General features: G+C 43.8%; 1 protein-coding gene across 5 annotated transcripts in view; it reads right to left on the reverse strand.

Annotated features, from left to right (window-relative positions):
• Positions 1–15,685, reverse strand: part of unc13c (unc-13 homolog C (C. elegans)) — a 794,870-nt gene that overhangs the window by 601,626 nt on the left and 177,559 nt on the right. For 3 of the 5 annotated variants that reach the window (XM_085968794.1, XM_085968795.1, XM_085968797.1), the window contains exon 9: positions 12,889–13,014. The exons of the other annotated variants lie outside the window; for them this stretch is intronic. In XM_085968794.1, coding sequence (XP_085824920.1) covers positions 12,889–13,014 — 126 coding nt within the window. The remainder of the gene's footprint in view (positions 1–12,888; positions 13,015–15,685) is intronic. 5 annotated transcript variants of the gene reach the window in all.

The following is a 15,685-nucleotide window of genomic DNA, read 5'->3' on the forward strand; positions in this document are numbered from 1 at the left end:
ACAGTGCTGGCAATTGGTGGGCCAGGGCTCACACACAGCTGGTCTTGGAATGCTCCATGAATGTTCATTAGATTCAGAAGGGAAGGATCTATCATTTTCACTCTGGAACCAAAATGAAGAGGGGAATGGCTTGGTGTGATTGAGACCAATCAGGATGAACCAATGCATTTACAAAAGAAACGAACAAAGTCCAACCTAATAATTGAAGCCAAAAATAACGATGACAATACCAACGACCACACAACTTGAATTTATATAGCGCCTTTATTGTAGTAAAATGTTCCAACACGTCACAGGAGCGAAATCAGACAAAAATTGACACCAAGCCAAGGAAGGATATATTTCGGGGGGGAGGAGCGCTAAAAGCTTGGTCAAAGTTTGGTTTTAAGGAGGATCTTAATGAAGGAGAGAGGTGGCGAGCTTTAGGGAGGGAATGCCAGAGCTTAGGGCCTAAATGGCAGAAGGCGCGGTCAACAATGGTGGAGCAAGAGGTGTGGAGGATGCGCAAGAGTTAGAGGGACGCAGAGTTCTCGGAGGGTCGTAGGGCTGGAGGAGATTACAGAGATAGGGAGGGGCGAGGCCGTGGAGGGATTTGAACACGAAGATGAGAATTTCAAACTTGGTGTTGGTGGACTGGGAGCCAATGAGCGAGCACAGGGATAATGGGCGAGCGGGATTTGGTGTAGGTTAGGATACGAGCATCAGAGTTTTAGACAAGCTCAAGGGTTCTGGAGGGTGGAGGATGGGAGGTCAGCCATGACAGCATTAGAATAGTCCAGTCTGGAGGTAACAGAAGCATGGATGTTGGACAAGCAGGCCAACAACACAAAGGCAGTGGAGGGGTTGAGAGGTGGAAGTGGCGTATATGCATTGTATTCTAATGATAAGGTAACACTGATAGGGAATCCTTCTCTCACCTCTAAACTCTCTCATTCCCTATTGCAAACCTTTCTAGTCTATATTGCATCCTTAATCAATGCTCTTCTGAATTTTCTTCTCCTGTTCCTTGAAGGCTTAAAATAGGCCGTTCTACACAATCCTCCTCCTCCCTGCATCATCACGATGTTGAAATGAAGTCTTATCACGTTGACTCCTGCTCAAAATCATTCTTTCCCAGGACCTCAAAATGATCAACGTCCTTAGTTCATTCAATCGTCCTCCCAGAATCATAAAACCCAAGCTCAGTATCACACGCCCCAGTTTTTGAAGTTACCTAATCTCTTTTACTCTTTTTAGACAGCAGGGCTCGGAGTCTTGGCCCTTCACTTTGTTTTCTCAAATACAATTTTTACTGTTTTTACGCTTGCACTACTACCTCAGTGAAATTAAAGTAAGATTTCATGCAAGTTATACTCCGGGAAGTTTGTTGCAACCAGAAAATGAAACTATGTATGAAGGAAAACAAATTTTGCACATATGGGAGGGGGAGTTGAAAAGTGTGAGGTATCGGGCACAAGAACTGATAAATGTTAAATTGAATGCTGGCAGGAACGACTAACATGGGACTGTTTACAAGGAATGAGTGGGACCTTCACTACTCTGCAACCTTATGTTCCATTACCTGGCTGGCTTCCAAAAACGGTACTACACTGCAGCGAGGGTCTACTGATAAAAAAGAAAAAACAGGAAAATGGGGTTTCAAGACACAACTGTGAAATGTGTTTCCTGCTCTGTCATTATTTTGGAGAGAAAATTAGTTGGTAAGCAATTAAACCTGCAAGTTTAATTAATATTAATTAGCCACTCTAAATAAGTTAATTAATGTTTCATAAAACACTGTTCATTTTTCTATGAAAGAACGGAATCTTGCCATCATAGTTGATGACTAATATCAACCACCTAGGGGTTTTGAGAAAGTCATTAATCTGTAAAATGCACGGGCACTCAAATGTATAAAACTTTAACAGAGGCCTGTTGATAGCTTTCTTTAACTCCCATATTATCTGGAATATAGGCTGCACTTTTATTCAAAAGCAAAAATCACAGTTTAAGTTAGGAATGGAAACCTATATACAAGTTATATCTTTCCTGGGAGAGAGCTCAAGTTTAGAGTGCAGCCTATATTACATAGAATGTACAGCACGGAAACAAGCCATTCGGCCCAACAGGTCTATGCCGTTATTTATACTCCACACAGGTCTCATCCTACGCCTCTTCATCTAACTCTTATCAGCATAACCTTTACAGCCAATGAAGTACTTTTGAAGTGTAGGCACTGTTGCAATGTAGGAAACACAGCAGCTAATTTGCATACAGCAAGATCCCACAAAGAGCAATAAGTAGATAATGTCCAGATAATCTGCTTTACATAAGAACATAAGAAATAAGAGCAGGAGTAGGCCATTCAGCCCCTCAAGCCTGCTTCGCCATTCAATGAGATCATGGCCGATCTTCTACCTCAAATCCACTTTCCTGCACTCTCCCCATATCCCTTGATTCACTTAATGTCAAAAAATCTAGTGATCTCTGTCTTGAATATACTCAACGACTGAGCCTCTGGGGTAGAGAATTCCAAAGATTCACCACCCTCTGAGTGAAGAAATTTCTCCTCATCTCAGTCCTTATTCTGAGACTGTGACCCCTGGTTCTAGACTCCCCAGCCAGGGGAAACATCCTCCCTGCATCTACCCTGTCAAGCCCTGTAAGAATTTTGTATGTTTCAATGAGATCACCTCTCATTCTTCTAAACTCTAGAGAATATAGGCCTAGTCTACTCAATCTGTCCTCACAGGATAATCCCCCCATCCCAGGAACCAGTCTGGTGAACTGTCGTTGCACTCCCTCTATGACAAGTATATCCTTCCTTAGGTAAGATGACCAAAACTGTACACAATACTCCAAGTGTGGTCTCACCAGGGTCCTATATAATTGCAGTAGGACGTCTTTACTCTTATACTCAAATCCTCTTGTAATAAAGGCCAACATACCATTTGCTTTCCTAATTGCTTGCTGTAACTGCATGTTAACTTTCAGTAATTCCTGTACAAAGACACCCAGGTCCCTCTGAACACCAACATTTCCCAATCTTTCACCATTTAAAAAATACTCTGCTTTTCTCTTTTTCCTACCAAAGTGGATAACTTCACATTTCTCCACATTATATTCCATTTGCCATGTTCTTGCCCATTCACTTAGCCTGTCTATATCTCCTTGAAGCCTCCTTGCATCCTCCTCACAACTTACATTCCCACCTAGCTTTGTATCATCAGCAAACTTGGATATATTACATTTGGTCCCCTTAACAACAACTTGTATTTATATAGCACCTTTAACGTAGTAAAACGTCCCAAGACGCTGCACAGGGGTATTATAAGACAAAAAATTTGACACCAAGCCACAAGGAGAAATTAGGGCAGGTGACCAAAAGCTTGGTCAAAGAGGTAGGTTTTAAGGAGCGTCTTAAAAAGAGGAAAGAGAGGTAGCGAGGTGGAGAAGTTTAGACAGGGAATTCCAGAGCTTAGGGCCTAGGCAACAGAAGGCACGGCCACCAATGGTTGAGCGATTATAATCATGGATGCTCAAGAGGGCAGAATTAGAGGAGCTCAGATATCTCGGGGGGTTGTGGGGCTGAAGGAGATTACATAGATAGGGAGGGGCGGGGCCATGGAGGGATTTGAAAACAAGGATGAGAATTTTGAAATCGAGGCGCTGCTTAACCAGGAGCCAGTGTAGGTCAGCGAGTACAGGGGATGATGGGCGAACAGGACTTGGTGCGAGTTAGGACACGGGCAGCTGAGTTTTGGATGACCTCACGTTTACGTAGGGTAGAATGTGGGAGGTCAGCCAGGGGTACGTTGGAATAGTCAAGTCTAGAGGTAACAAAGGCATGGATGAGGGTTTCAGCAGCAGATGAGCTGAGGCAAGGGCGGAGACGGGCGATGTTACGGAGGTGGAAATAGGCGGTCTTAGTTATGCTGCGGATATGTGGTCGGAAGCTCATTTCAGGGTCAAATATGACATCAAGGTTGCAAACAGTGTGGTTCAGCCTCAGACAGATGTTAGGGAGAGGGATGAAGTCAACGGCTAGGGAACAGCGTGTGGGGCGGGGACCGAAAACAATGGCTTCGGTCTTCCCAATATTTAATTGGAAAAAAATTCTGCTCATCCAGAACTGTATGTCAGACAAGCAGTCTGACAATTTAGAGACCGTAGAGGGGTTGAGAGTAGAGGTAGTGAGGTAGAGCTTGGTGTCGTCAGCGTACATGAGGGATTGAGTAGAGTGGATTGGGAAAATAGATTAAAGGGTAAGACGATACATGATCAGTGGTGTACATTTAAGGAGTTATTTTACAACTTCCAAAAAATATATATTCCACTGAGAAGAAAAGGGTGTAAAAGAAAAGACAGCCATCCGTGGCTAAGTAAAGAAATTAAGGATAGTATTCGACTAAAAACAAGGGCATATAAGGTAGCCAAATCTAGTGGGAGGATAGAGGATTGGGAAAACTTTAAAAGACAGCAAAAAATAACAAAAAGATTGATTAAGAAAGGGAAGATAGATTATGAAAGTAAATTAGCAAAAAATATAAAAACAGATAGTAAGAGTTTTTATAGTTATATAAAAAGAAAAAGGGTGGCTAAAGAAAATGTTGGTCCCTTAGAGGATGAGACCGGGAAATTAATGGTGGGAAATATGGAGATGGCAAAAACACTGAATGAATATTTTACATCAGTCTTTACAGTAGAAGACACTAAGAATATCCCAACACTGGACAAACAGGGGGCTAAAGGGGGGGAGGAGCTAAACACGATCAAAATCACTAAGGAAGTGGTACTCGGTAAAATAATGGGACTCAAGGCGGATAAATCACCTGGACCTGATGGCTTACATCCTAGGGTCTTGAGGGAAGTGGCGGTAGGGATTGTGGATGCATTGGTAATAATTTTCCAAAACTCCCTGGACTCGGCAATGGTCCCGGCAGACTGGAAAACTGCTAATGTAACACCCTTATTTAAAAAGGGCAGTAGACAGAAGGCTGGAAACTATAGACCGGTTAGCCTAACATCTGTAGTAGGTAAAATTTTGGAGTCCATTATTAAGGAGACAGTAACAGGACATTTGGGTAATCATAATTTAATAGGACAAAGTCAGCATGGTTTTATGAAGGGGAAGTCATGTTTGACAAATTTGCTGGAGTTCTTTGAGGAAGTAACGTATAGGGTGGATAAAGGGGAACCAGTGGACGTAGTGTATTTAGACTTCCAAAAGGCATTTGACAAGGTGCCACACAAAAGATTATTGCTTAAGATAAAAAATCACGGGATTGGGGGTAATATTCTGGCATGGATAGAGGATTGGCTATCTAACAGAAGGCAGAGAGTTGGGATAAATGGTTCATTCTCAGACTGGCAATCAGTAACTAGTGGTGTTCCGCAGGGGTCAGTGCTGGGTCCCCAACTCTTTACAATCTATATTAACGATTTGGAGGAGGGGACCGAGTGTAACATATCAAAGTTTGCAGATGATACTAAGATGGGGGGGAAAGTAGTGAGTGAAGAGGACATAAAAAACCTTCAAGGGGACATAGACAGGCTAAGTAAGTGGGCAGAGATTTGGCAGATGGAATACAATACTGGAAAGTGTGAGGTTATGCACTTTGGCAGGAAAAATCGTAGACCAAGTTATTATCTTAATGGCAAGAAACTGGAAAGTACTGAAGTACAAAGGGATCTGGGGGTCCTGGTGCACGAAACTCAAAAGGTTAGTATGCAGGTGCAGCAAGTGATTAAGAAGGCCAATGGAATGTTGGCTTTCATTGCTAGGGGGATAGAATATAAAAATAGGGAGGTATTGCTTCAGTTGTACAAGGTATTGGTGAGACCGCACCTGGAATACTGCGTACAGTTTTGGTGTCCATACTTAAGAAAGGACATAATAGATTCTAGCATTTTCCCTACTACTGATGTCAGTACAAAGAAGGTTCACTCGGTTAATCCCGGGGATGAGGGGATGGACATATGAGGAGAGGTTGAGTAGATTGGGACTCTACTCATTGGAGTTCAGAAGAATGAGAGGCGATCTTATTGAAACATATAAGATTGTGAAGGGGTTGGATCGGGTGGATGCAGGGAAGATGTTCCCGGTGATGGGTGAATCTAGAACTAGGGGGCATAGTCTTAGAATAAGGGGCTGCTCTTTCAAAACTGAGATGAGGAGGAACTACTTCACTCAGAGGGTGGTAGGTCCATGGAATATGCTGCCCCAAAAAGCTGTAGAAGCTACATCATTACATAAATTTAAAACAGAAATAGACAGTTTCCTAGAAGTAAAGGGAATTAAGGGTTACAGGGAGCGGGCAGGAATTTGGACATGAGTCTAGGTTCGGATCGGTCATGGCCCTGTGGGTAGCGGAGCGGGCCCAGGGGCCGTGTAGCCTGATCCTGCTCCTATTTCGTGTGTCTAATTCTGTTAGATTCAGGAGATGGTTCTGTGATAGTGGATTGGCGGTTAGGATCAGATCAGCCATGATCTTATGGAATGGCGGAGCAGGCTCGAGGGGCCGATTGGCCTACTCCTGCTCCTATTTCTTATGTTCTTACGTTCTTATGTGGAAAATGACGCTGTGTATTCGGATGATGTTGCCAAGGGGCAACATGTAGATGAGAAATAGGAGGGGGCCAAGGATAGATCCGTGGGGGACACCAGAGGTAACGATGCGGGAGCGCGAAGAGAAGCCGTTGCAGGTGATTCTCTGGCTACGATTAGATAGATAAGAATGGAACCAGGCGAATGCAGTCCCACCCAGCTGGACGACAGTGGAGAGGCATTGGAGAAGGATGGAGTGGTCAACCATTTCAAAGGTTGCAGACAAGTCAAGAAGGACGAGGAGGGATAGTTTAACTTTGTCACAGTAACAAAGGATGTCACTTGTGACTTTGATGAGAGCCACCTCCAAATCATTGATATAGATTGTGAATAGCTGAGTCCCAAGCACTGATCCTTGCGGTACCCCACTAGTTACAGCCTGCCAACCCAAAAATGGCCCGTTTATTCCTACTCCCTGTTTTCTGTCCGTTAACCAATCCTCAATCCATGCTAGTATATTATCCCCAATCCCATGAGGCCTAATTCTGTTTCATTACCTCTTGTGTGACATCTTATTGAATGCCTTCTGAAAATCCACTGGTTCCCCCTTATCTATTCTGCTAGTTACAACCTCAAAAAACTCTAACCGATTTGTCAAACATGATTTCCCTTTCATAAATCTGTGTTGACTCTACCCAATCCTATTATTACTGTCTAAGTGCCCTGTTACCATGTCCTTAATAATAGATTCTAGCATTTTCCCTACTACTGATGTCAGGCTAACTGGTCTGTAGTTCCCTGTTTTCTCTCTCGCTCCTTTCTTAAATAGTGGGGTTACATTTGTTACCTTCCAATCTGCGGGAACCTTTCTAGAATCTATGGAATTTTGGAAGATGACAACCAATGCATCCACTATCTCTATAGCCACCTCTTTTAAATCCCTAGGATGTAGGCCATTAGGTCCAATGGATTTATTGGCTTTTAGTCCCATTAATTTCTCCAGTACTGTTGTTTTATTAATACTAATTTCTTTCAGTTCCTCATTCTCGCTAGACCCTTGGTTCTCCAGTATTTCCAGGAAGTTTTTTGCATCTTCTTCCGTGAAGACAGAAACAAAGTATTTGTTTAATTTCTCTGCCATTTCCTTATTTCCCATTATAATTTATCCTGTCTCAGCCTGTAAGGGACCCACATTTACTTTTGCTAATCTTTTACTTTTTACATACCTAGAGAAGATTTTACAATCTGTTTTTATGTCTCTCGCTAGTTTACTCTCATATTCTATTTTCCTTTTCTTTAACAATTTCTTGGTCCTCCTTTGCCAAATTCTAAAATCCTTCCAATCCTCAGGCTTACTACAGGAAACTTTGTTATATCCGGCACCGACGGGACCGAGCTGTTGCCGATCTATCAAAACTGCCGGACATACCAGCGTTAATGTTGAAGCATACAGAGGTTTTCATCTCCGTATCTGACAACAAACACTGTTGCTTAGCAACAGCTTCTAAACAGTCGGCCCGTACCTTGGAAGCGTCTCTGTAGCTTAGCAATAGCTTCAGAGAGACTTTCCAGAGCCTGATTGTTGGAAAAAAAAGCCACAAGAAGAACAAAAATCTAACAAAACGGCTCCTGATTTCTGCCGGTAGATCGAGGTTTCCGGACATACAACCTCCGGATAAACCAAAGATTCCTGTACTCTTTTTGGCAACATTGTAAGCCTCTTCCTTTGGTCTAATACTATCTTTAACTTCCCTTGTTCGCCACGGTTGGACCACTTTTCCTGTGGGGTTTTTGTGCCTTAAAGAAATGTATTTTTGTTGTAAATTATGTATTAATTCTTTAAATGCTAGCCATTGCTTGTCTACTGTCATACCTTTTAATGTCGTTTCCCAATCTGCCTTAGCCAACTCGCCCCTCATACCAACGTAATTTGCTTTGTTTAGATTTAAGACCCTTGTTTCAGGTTTAACTAAATTACTTTCAAACTCAATATGAAATTCTATCATATCATGGTCACTCTTCCCTAAAGACTCCTTGGCCTAGAAATTCGGTTTTGGCGCAGCGAGGGCTTTAGCGCCGGAAGTTAGTGCCGGCGCTAAGTCCCCCTGCGTGCGCCAAAAATTCAGTAGCGCCGCGCCCAAACGGCTGCCGGCGCTACGGAGGGGTCTCAGCGCCTCAAAACTGGCGCCACACGCCGCATTGCGGCGCTATTCCGGCGCTGCGGCGCCCGCTGCGGTGCGGCAGGCTCGGGAAGTGCAGGCCTCCTCCTTCCGTTAAGGAGGAGCTGCCTGCACCCGGCCGCGGCCCGCGATAATCTTTTTAAAAATGAGCCCGGCACCTCGGACAAGTGCCGGGCTTGCTTCTGTTCCGGGGGGGGGGGGGGGGGGGGGGAAGTCCGGGGAGGGAGCTGCGGCCAGGCGGCCGGCGGGAAAGCGGCCGGCCGCCGCGGGGCCTTTAATGCGCCGGCGCAAAGTTCTGTAAGGCACCTCTGCCAGAACGTTGCTTGCGGCTGCCACGGGCGAGGCGGCCGCAACTCAATTTCCGAGTTCGGGCGGGTTACCATGGCAACCGGGACGCTGCGCACACCGATGACGTCATCGGTGCCGGCGCAGCGCTACCGGCCTAACGCCGATTTAGGGCCCCTGTCAATTTCTAAACTGGCCATAACTTCGGCGCTAGGCCCTCTAGCGCCTCAAAAGCGGCGCTAAGGCCAGTGAATTTCTAGGCCCTTTACTATAAGGTTATTAATTAACCCTTTCTCATTGCACAATGCTAGATTTAAAATAGCCTGTTCCCTAGTTGGTTCCTCAACATACCGATCTAGAAAACTATCTTTTATACATTCCATGAATTCGTCCTCCACACTATTACTGCAAATTTGGTTTGCCCAGTCTATATGTAGATTAAAGTCCCCCATGATCACTATATTACCCTTGTTACATGCGCCTCTAATTTCCTGATTTATACTCTGCCCTACATTACAACTATTGTTTGGGGGCCTATAAACAACTCCCACCAATGTTTTCTGCCCCTTGCTGTTTCTTCGCTCCACCCAAACTGATTCTACTTCTTGATTTTCGGAGCTAAGATCCTTTCTCTCTGCTGTCTTTATCCCATCCTTTATCATCAGGGCTACCCCTCCTCCTCTACCATTTTGCCTCTCTCTTCTAAAAGTTAAGTATCCTGGAATATTTAGTTCCCAACCTTGGCCACTTTGCAACCATGTCTCCATAATGGCTACGGTAGCATAGTGGTAATGTCAGAGGCTTCGACTAATGATCCTGCAATGATGGGAATTCAAATCCCACTCACAGGCAGCTGGAGAATTTAAATTCAATTAAATAAATCTGAAATTAAAAGCTAGTATCAGTAATGGTGACCCTGAAACTACCGGATTGTTGTAAAAACCCATCTGGTTCATTAATGTCCTACAGGGAAGGAAATCTGCCGTCCTTACCCAGTTTGGCCGATATGTGACTCCAGACCCACAGCAATGTGGTTGACTCTCAACTGCCCTCTGCGGTTCAAGAAGGAGGCTCATCACCACCTTCTCAAGGGCACTTAGGGAATGGGCAATAAATGCTGGCCTTGCCAGCAACGCCCACATCCCATGAATGATTTTTTAAAAAGGCACTTACCGCAGATGTGGTTGCTCGGGAACTCCCACATGCTGCAGTTTCAACACACCACCTGCACTGCCATCTCTATCTAATCTTATTTTCTTTATATAATTAGTTAGAGTATTTATTCAAACGATTATTTTCACTTTTAATTTAGTTTTAATTAGTTAATTTAGTTTAAGTTATTAATTCAATAGTTATAGTAGTTAGCACTCTCCCAGTTCCGAGTTTAATCCACTTACCTAACCTAGAGAGCAAAAGAGCTGTAATACTCACCAACCAATCACCTACCTGCTGTCCTGTGATGTCACTCCTTGTTTTGTTTTTTTTAGTCGCCGCTCAGCTCCCTTTATGCCGCCGCACCTGCTCAGGTCCGCACTGTGTTCTGGGCATTCTCCGGTGCTCCCTTTAAGCCGCTGCCGCCACTCCCGCTTAGGTCCACGCTGGACTTGTTGAGGGATAAATATTGGCCAGGACACCAGGTTGAGCTTCCTTGCTCTTCTTCGAATGTAATAAGGGATCTTTTATGCCTACCTGAGGGGGCAGACGAGGCCCTCAGTTTAACATCTCATCTGAAAGGCGGCACCTACCAACAGTGCAGCACTCCCTCAGTACGGCACTGGGAGCGTCGGCCTGGATTATGTGTTCAAGCCTCTGGAGTGGGACTTGAACCCACAACCTTCAGACTCGGAGGCGAGAGCGCTACTCACTGAGCCACGGCTGACACATTGCTATAAATAGCTGAAGTGTCTGGTCAGTTAGCTGAAGTGTCCGGTCAGTTAGCTGAAGTGTCCGGTCAGTTAGCATTTAACTGCTACCGATTGCCAAGCGCTTGTAAATGTTAGATTCCGGGTAAATTTGCAAACTTCCCTAGCAAGAGCAAATAATCCGTAATCAGCCTCATATCAGTAAGTAATGCAACAAATCTACATACAGTAATTGGTCCTCGTACTCTTAACAGCCACACCACACGCACAAACAAACAAACACGGTTTATAGCTATGTTGTCCATAAAGTACATCACAGCTGAATTCCCTACACTCAAGCTCTGATTTCTAATAATCCAAATATCTTAGATAAGCATCATTATATGATAAAGAATTAAAACAACAAATCTACTACAACGGATGCAAGTCAAATCTGAAGCACTTGCATACAGCAGAAAAAGTAACATGGGGAACATAATTCCTTAAATATAATTTAATATAAAAGTTTTTCACTTCTCTAACCATCTCTCCAAATACATCTGAAAAACGACACCTCAGACAGCGCAGTACTCCTTCTGTACTTCAATAACTAGCAAATACTTCACAGTGAAAACAGCCAAATAAAACTGGTGCAATTAATTGCTACAGGAGCGCCACTGTCTGGAATAAAAACTTCCTATATATTACAAAAGTTCCAACAATAAACTTTTCTTTAAACCTGCATCGATTCATACCCAAAAATAATTATTCAACATAAATAGTAGAATATTAGAAGGTGCAGCTAAGTTTTGCTAAAAGTTCATCTTGTGTGATTTTGTACTTTTAAAGTCAAAAGAGAAACTTACAGAATATGGATTTTTAAAATGTGTTACCTTATTAGCAATGGTAAAATTAAAATGCTGCACACATACCAGCCACAAGACTTTCCATTCTGGAGTGATGGAAATTGTACTACTGCTGACGCTAATGTCATTTTCCAACTAGCAACAGTAGTCGAGGTTGTTTCCACTTATCCCCCATCCAGCCTGCCAGCAATCTGTGTCATGTGCACAACCTGTGCCACACCCCTTGTTATAAATCTCATCATCATAAAGAAACTACTCTTGAAATAACGCTGGACGGCCAGCTGGTGGCGCCGTCCAAGGAGTATAAATACTCGGGCGTGGGCCCAGCTTGCGCAGGGACATTTTGTAAGACAGGAACTAGTGAAGTACAACTAGACCTCCATGTTCTGAAACAAGTGGATTAAAGCCTTGCTTTATACTCAAACCAAGTGCCTAGTGAGTTTTATTATGTCGCCCCTTTTTTCCTCTCCCGAAATCCCTGGGGACAGGCACATGCAGGGCACTGGGCAGAGGAAAATCAGCTGCGAAGATTCCAGCTCTGCAGAGAGTCTTATTTTTAAATATTAAAAAAAAGCTGCTTACCAGACAGTGACATTGTCCTAAGCAAAATGCCACTATGCAGTAAGCTCAGACAATAAACTTTCAGTTATTCAAATCTCCCATTTCTGCTGCTGAATGAAAGATTTGAATTTAATGTGGAAGCAGAATGAATGCGCCAGTTATTGCCTATCATGGGATAAACTGTGCTCACTATGAACTACTAAAAAATAGATCTTAAATGGGAAGAAAATGTCCAAAAAATATATTTTCTTTAAAGCACGTCCCATTAATCTACTGAAATAAAATGTTACAATTTTTTTTAAGGAGGGGGAAGGTGCAACTTGTTAAAAGTGCTGCTCATCCTTTGTTCTCAGGACCATGTTTTCCTAGGAGTGGACCATTCTGGATCAGTATCCAGGACAATCTGAGGCCAAGACTACTTTGCAATCAATGGAGTTGTTCAAAGTCACATGGGGTCCCATCCATGCTGTGACATTATCAGTGTATACAGGGTGCACGGAGGTTCTGCACTGCAGCCTCCTTTCATTGAGGTAAAAAAAAAATTAAAATACCATTAAATGATTATACTGCGTTACTGTGCACAAAATGAAAACTGATGTGAAGATGTATATAACGTTGGGCCAACTCACCTATTAGTTAATTCTAATGAAGGTTTGCTTTCCAGCGAATGCTGCTGACTGGATAATCGGCTGCAACTTGAGCACGACTCTAAATCACTTTTGCTGTCAAAAGGAGAGCTTTTGCCATCTTGTTTTCTGTTAATAAGAATACTTGTTTAAAACAGCACACAGTTATTGAATTTCCATCAGATCACTATGATGGTGCAAAACCCAAGCACACTAAAATACCAGATCTAATCATCCACTAAAATACAGCTGATTGACATAGGGAGTACTGCAGTAAATATCGCCAATAATTAAAGTCAGTAGTTCAAAACGAGTTCAACTTAATGGCCTTGGGCAAAAAAGGACAGCAATTAAAAGGACTGGGTGACACAGCGATTTAGACAATGCTCGTTCTGGGAATTAATCCTGCCTGAACAGATGCAACAAACTGACACTTTTTTCCCCGATAATTTTTATAATAGTCAAACCAAAGCCAAGACCATAGCATCCAAAATAACGAGAGAAAAAATGGATCAGGTTTGGCTGTGATGCTCTCACAGAAAATAGAGGAGGGTGACCAAAACGGTACCCAGACTTAGAAAGAAAGATCTTGCATTTATATAGCGCCTCGCACAACCTCTGGATATTGCAAAACACATCACAGCCAGTGAAGTACATTTTGATGTGTAGTCACTGTTGCAGTGTAGGAAAACATGGCAGCCAAATTGCGCACAGCAAGATCCCACAAACAGGATCAGATAAATGACCAGATAATCTGTTTCAGTGATATTGATTGAGGAATAAATGTTGGCCAGGATAACTGTCTCAGGATTCTTAGTTAAGAACTAGCTCCAGGAGAACTTTATAAAATGACGAAGCTTTGTATACAGTGGGGTCTATATTTAAGACTGTTGCATGGGTTTTATAAGCCTAAAATGGGCGCACCAATAATCAATTTAGCAGTGTGGAGGCCTGCACCAATCGGGATGGGCATTTGGGCTGCTGCTAAATTGTTCGAGGCCTTTTTTTTAAGGCAGCCCAAGGAGCCACCTGAAATGAGCACAGTGCTCATTTCAATATTTCAGACTCCTAAATTCGTCTGTACTAGTCACAGCTTGCTATGTGCAAGCTCTGACTGGCATTCTGGGTCTTGAGCAGCCTAACCAGCGGTCTGTAAACCAGACTCCCGCCACCCCACACCAACCCCAAACCCAACCCCCCCCCCGCCGACTCATCTCTAGGCCTCAGCCCCAACAGACAAACTGCGTCAGGTATTCTGCGGCAAGTGTCTCACCTCCTGACTCCCCAAAGCCTTTCCACCATCTACAAGGCACAAATAAGGAGTGTGATGGAATACTCTCCACTTGCCTGGATGAGTGCAGCTCCAACAACACTCAAGAAGCTCGACACCATCCAGGACAAAGCAGCCCGCTTGATTGGCACCCCATCCACCACCTTAAACATTCACTCCCTCCACCACCGGCGCACCGTGGCTGCAGTGTGTACCATCTACAAGATGTACTGCAGCAACTCGCCAAGGCTTCTTCGACAGCACCTCCCAAACCCACGACCTCTTCCACCTAGAAGGACAAGGGCAGCAGGCGCATGGGAACACCACCACCTCCAAGTTTCCCTCCAAGTCACTCACCATCCTGACTTAGAAGTATATCGCCGATCCTTCATCGTCGTTGGGTCAAAATCCTGAAACTCCCTCCCTAACAGCACTGTGGGAGTACTTTCACCACATGGACTGTAGCGGTTCAAGGCGGCTCACCACCACCTTCTCAAGGGCAACTAGGGATGGGCAATAAATGCTGGCCTTGCCAGCGACGCGCAGATCCCATAAACGAATAAAAAAAAAGGTTGTCTCATTGGTGCCCATAGCTCACTTGATCTATTCTGACAATGCCCAAAGACAAATTTACTTTGGTCCTTGGGACTCTCCACTTCAGTGCACCATCGCTGCGAGCTGGCAGAATCACGCCCAGTTTGGGGCGTTAAGGAATTTAGGCCCCAATGTATACTAGTCTTCTTGGAGAAGATTGCTTGTAGCCATGGCATAGAAGTACAACATATAGTTTAAGGGATATTCAATTTCAAGTCAATCCTCCATGTAAGCTGGTGTTAACTGGCTTCATAGGAATCCTCTTCAGTCAGAGGGAAATGAAGGAACTCCTTTCACTGTCATCAGCCACCATGGAGTCTTGGGTAGCACCTGGGCATCACTTAGATAGCAGTATACTTGTAGATTGAAAAACTCATTGTCACCTTGAAGGTTTTGTTACCTCTGTAGAGTATTATAGGGTTAGACAGTTCCCTAATCTGTTAATGCAGATCGAGGCCTTAAATCCTTAAATCCTAGACCTTAGAGCGTCAAGTAAGGAGAGCATCAGTGTTGTTCCAGAGAGGTGAAGCAGCACAGAGACCAAGTGAAATGTGAGAAAAGTGACAGAGAGTTTTCTAGATATGGAACATAGCCCAAACCAGCAAATGGGTTTGTGTGTAGCCAGGCATACAGATTGCTGGAGAAAGGGAGATACAGGCAGATGGTAGCAGCACTCCTATTCCAGGTTCACCCCATTGCTGGTTGGGAGATGTGATGGAAGTCACTTTAAATCAGTGTTGATCAAAACACACAAGCACAGAAAAGAGTCCAGCAGTCAATGGTGTTTGTGGGAGTGACTCTATAATCCAACGTGTGATGCACATCGACAGTCACGTGCAATCCAGGTCCATTGTCAGTCATTTGCCTACCATTACCAGTTGACTTTTCTGCAATAACACTTTTCTTCCGATGTTAACACTCCGTTGATTTCAAAGG

Source organism: Somniosus microcephalus, chromosome 27, assembly GCF_052327205.1.
Source record: "Somniosus microcephalus isolate GS21.2 chromosome 27, FLI_Smic_1.0, whole genome shotgun sequence".
NCBI lineage: Eukaryota > Metazoa > Chordata > Chondrichthyes > Squaliformes > Somniosidae > Somniosus > Somniosus microcephalus.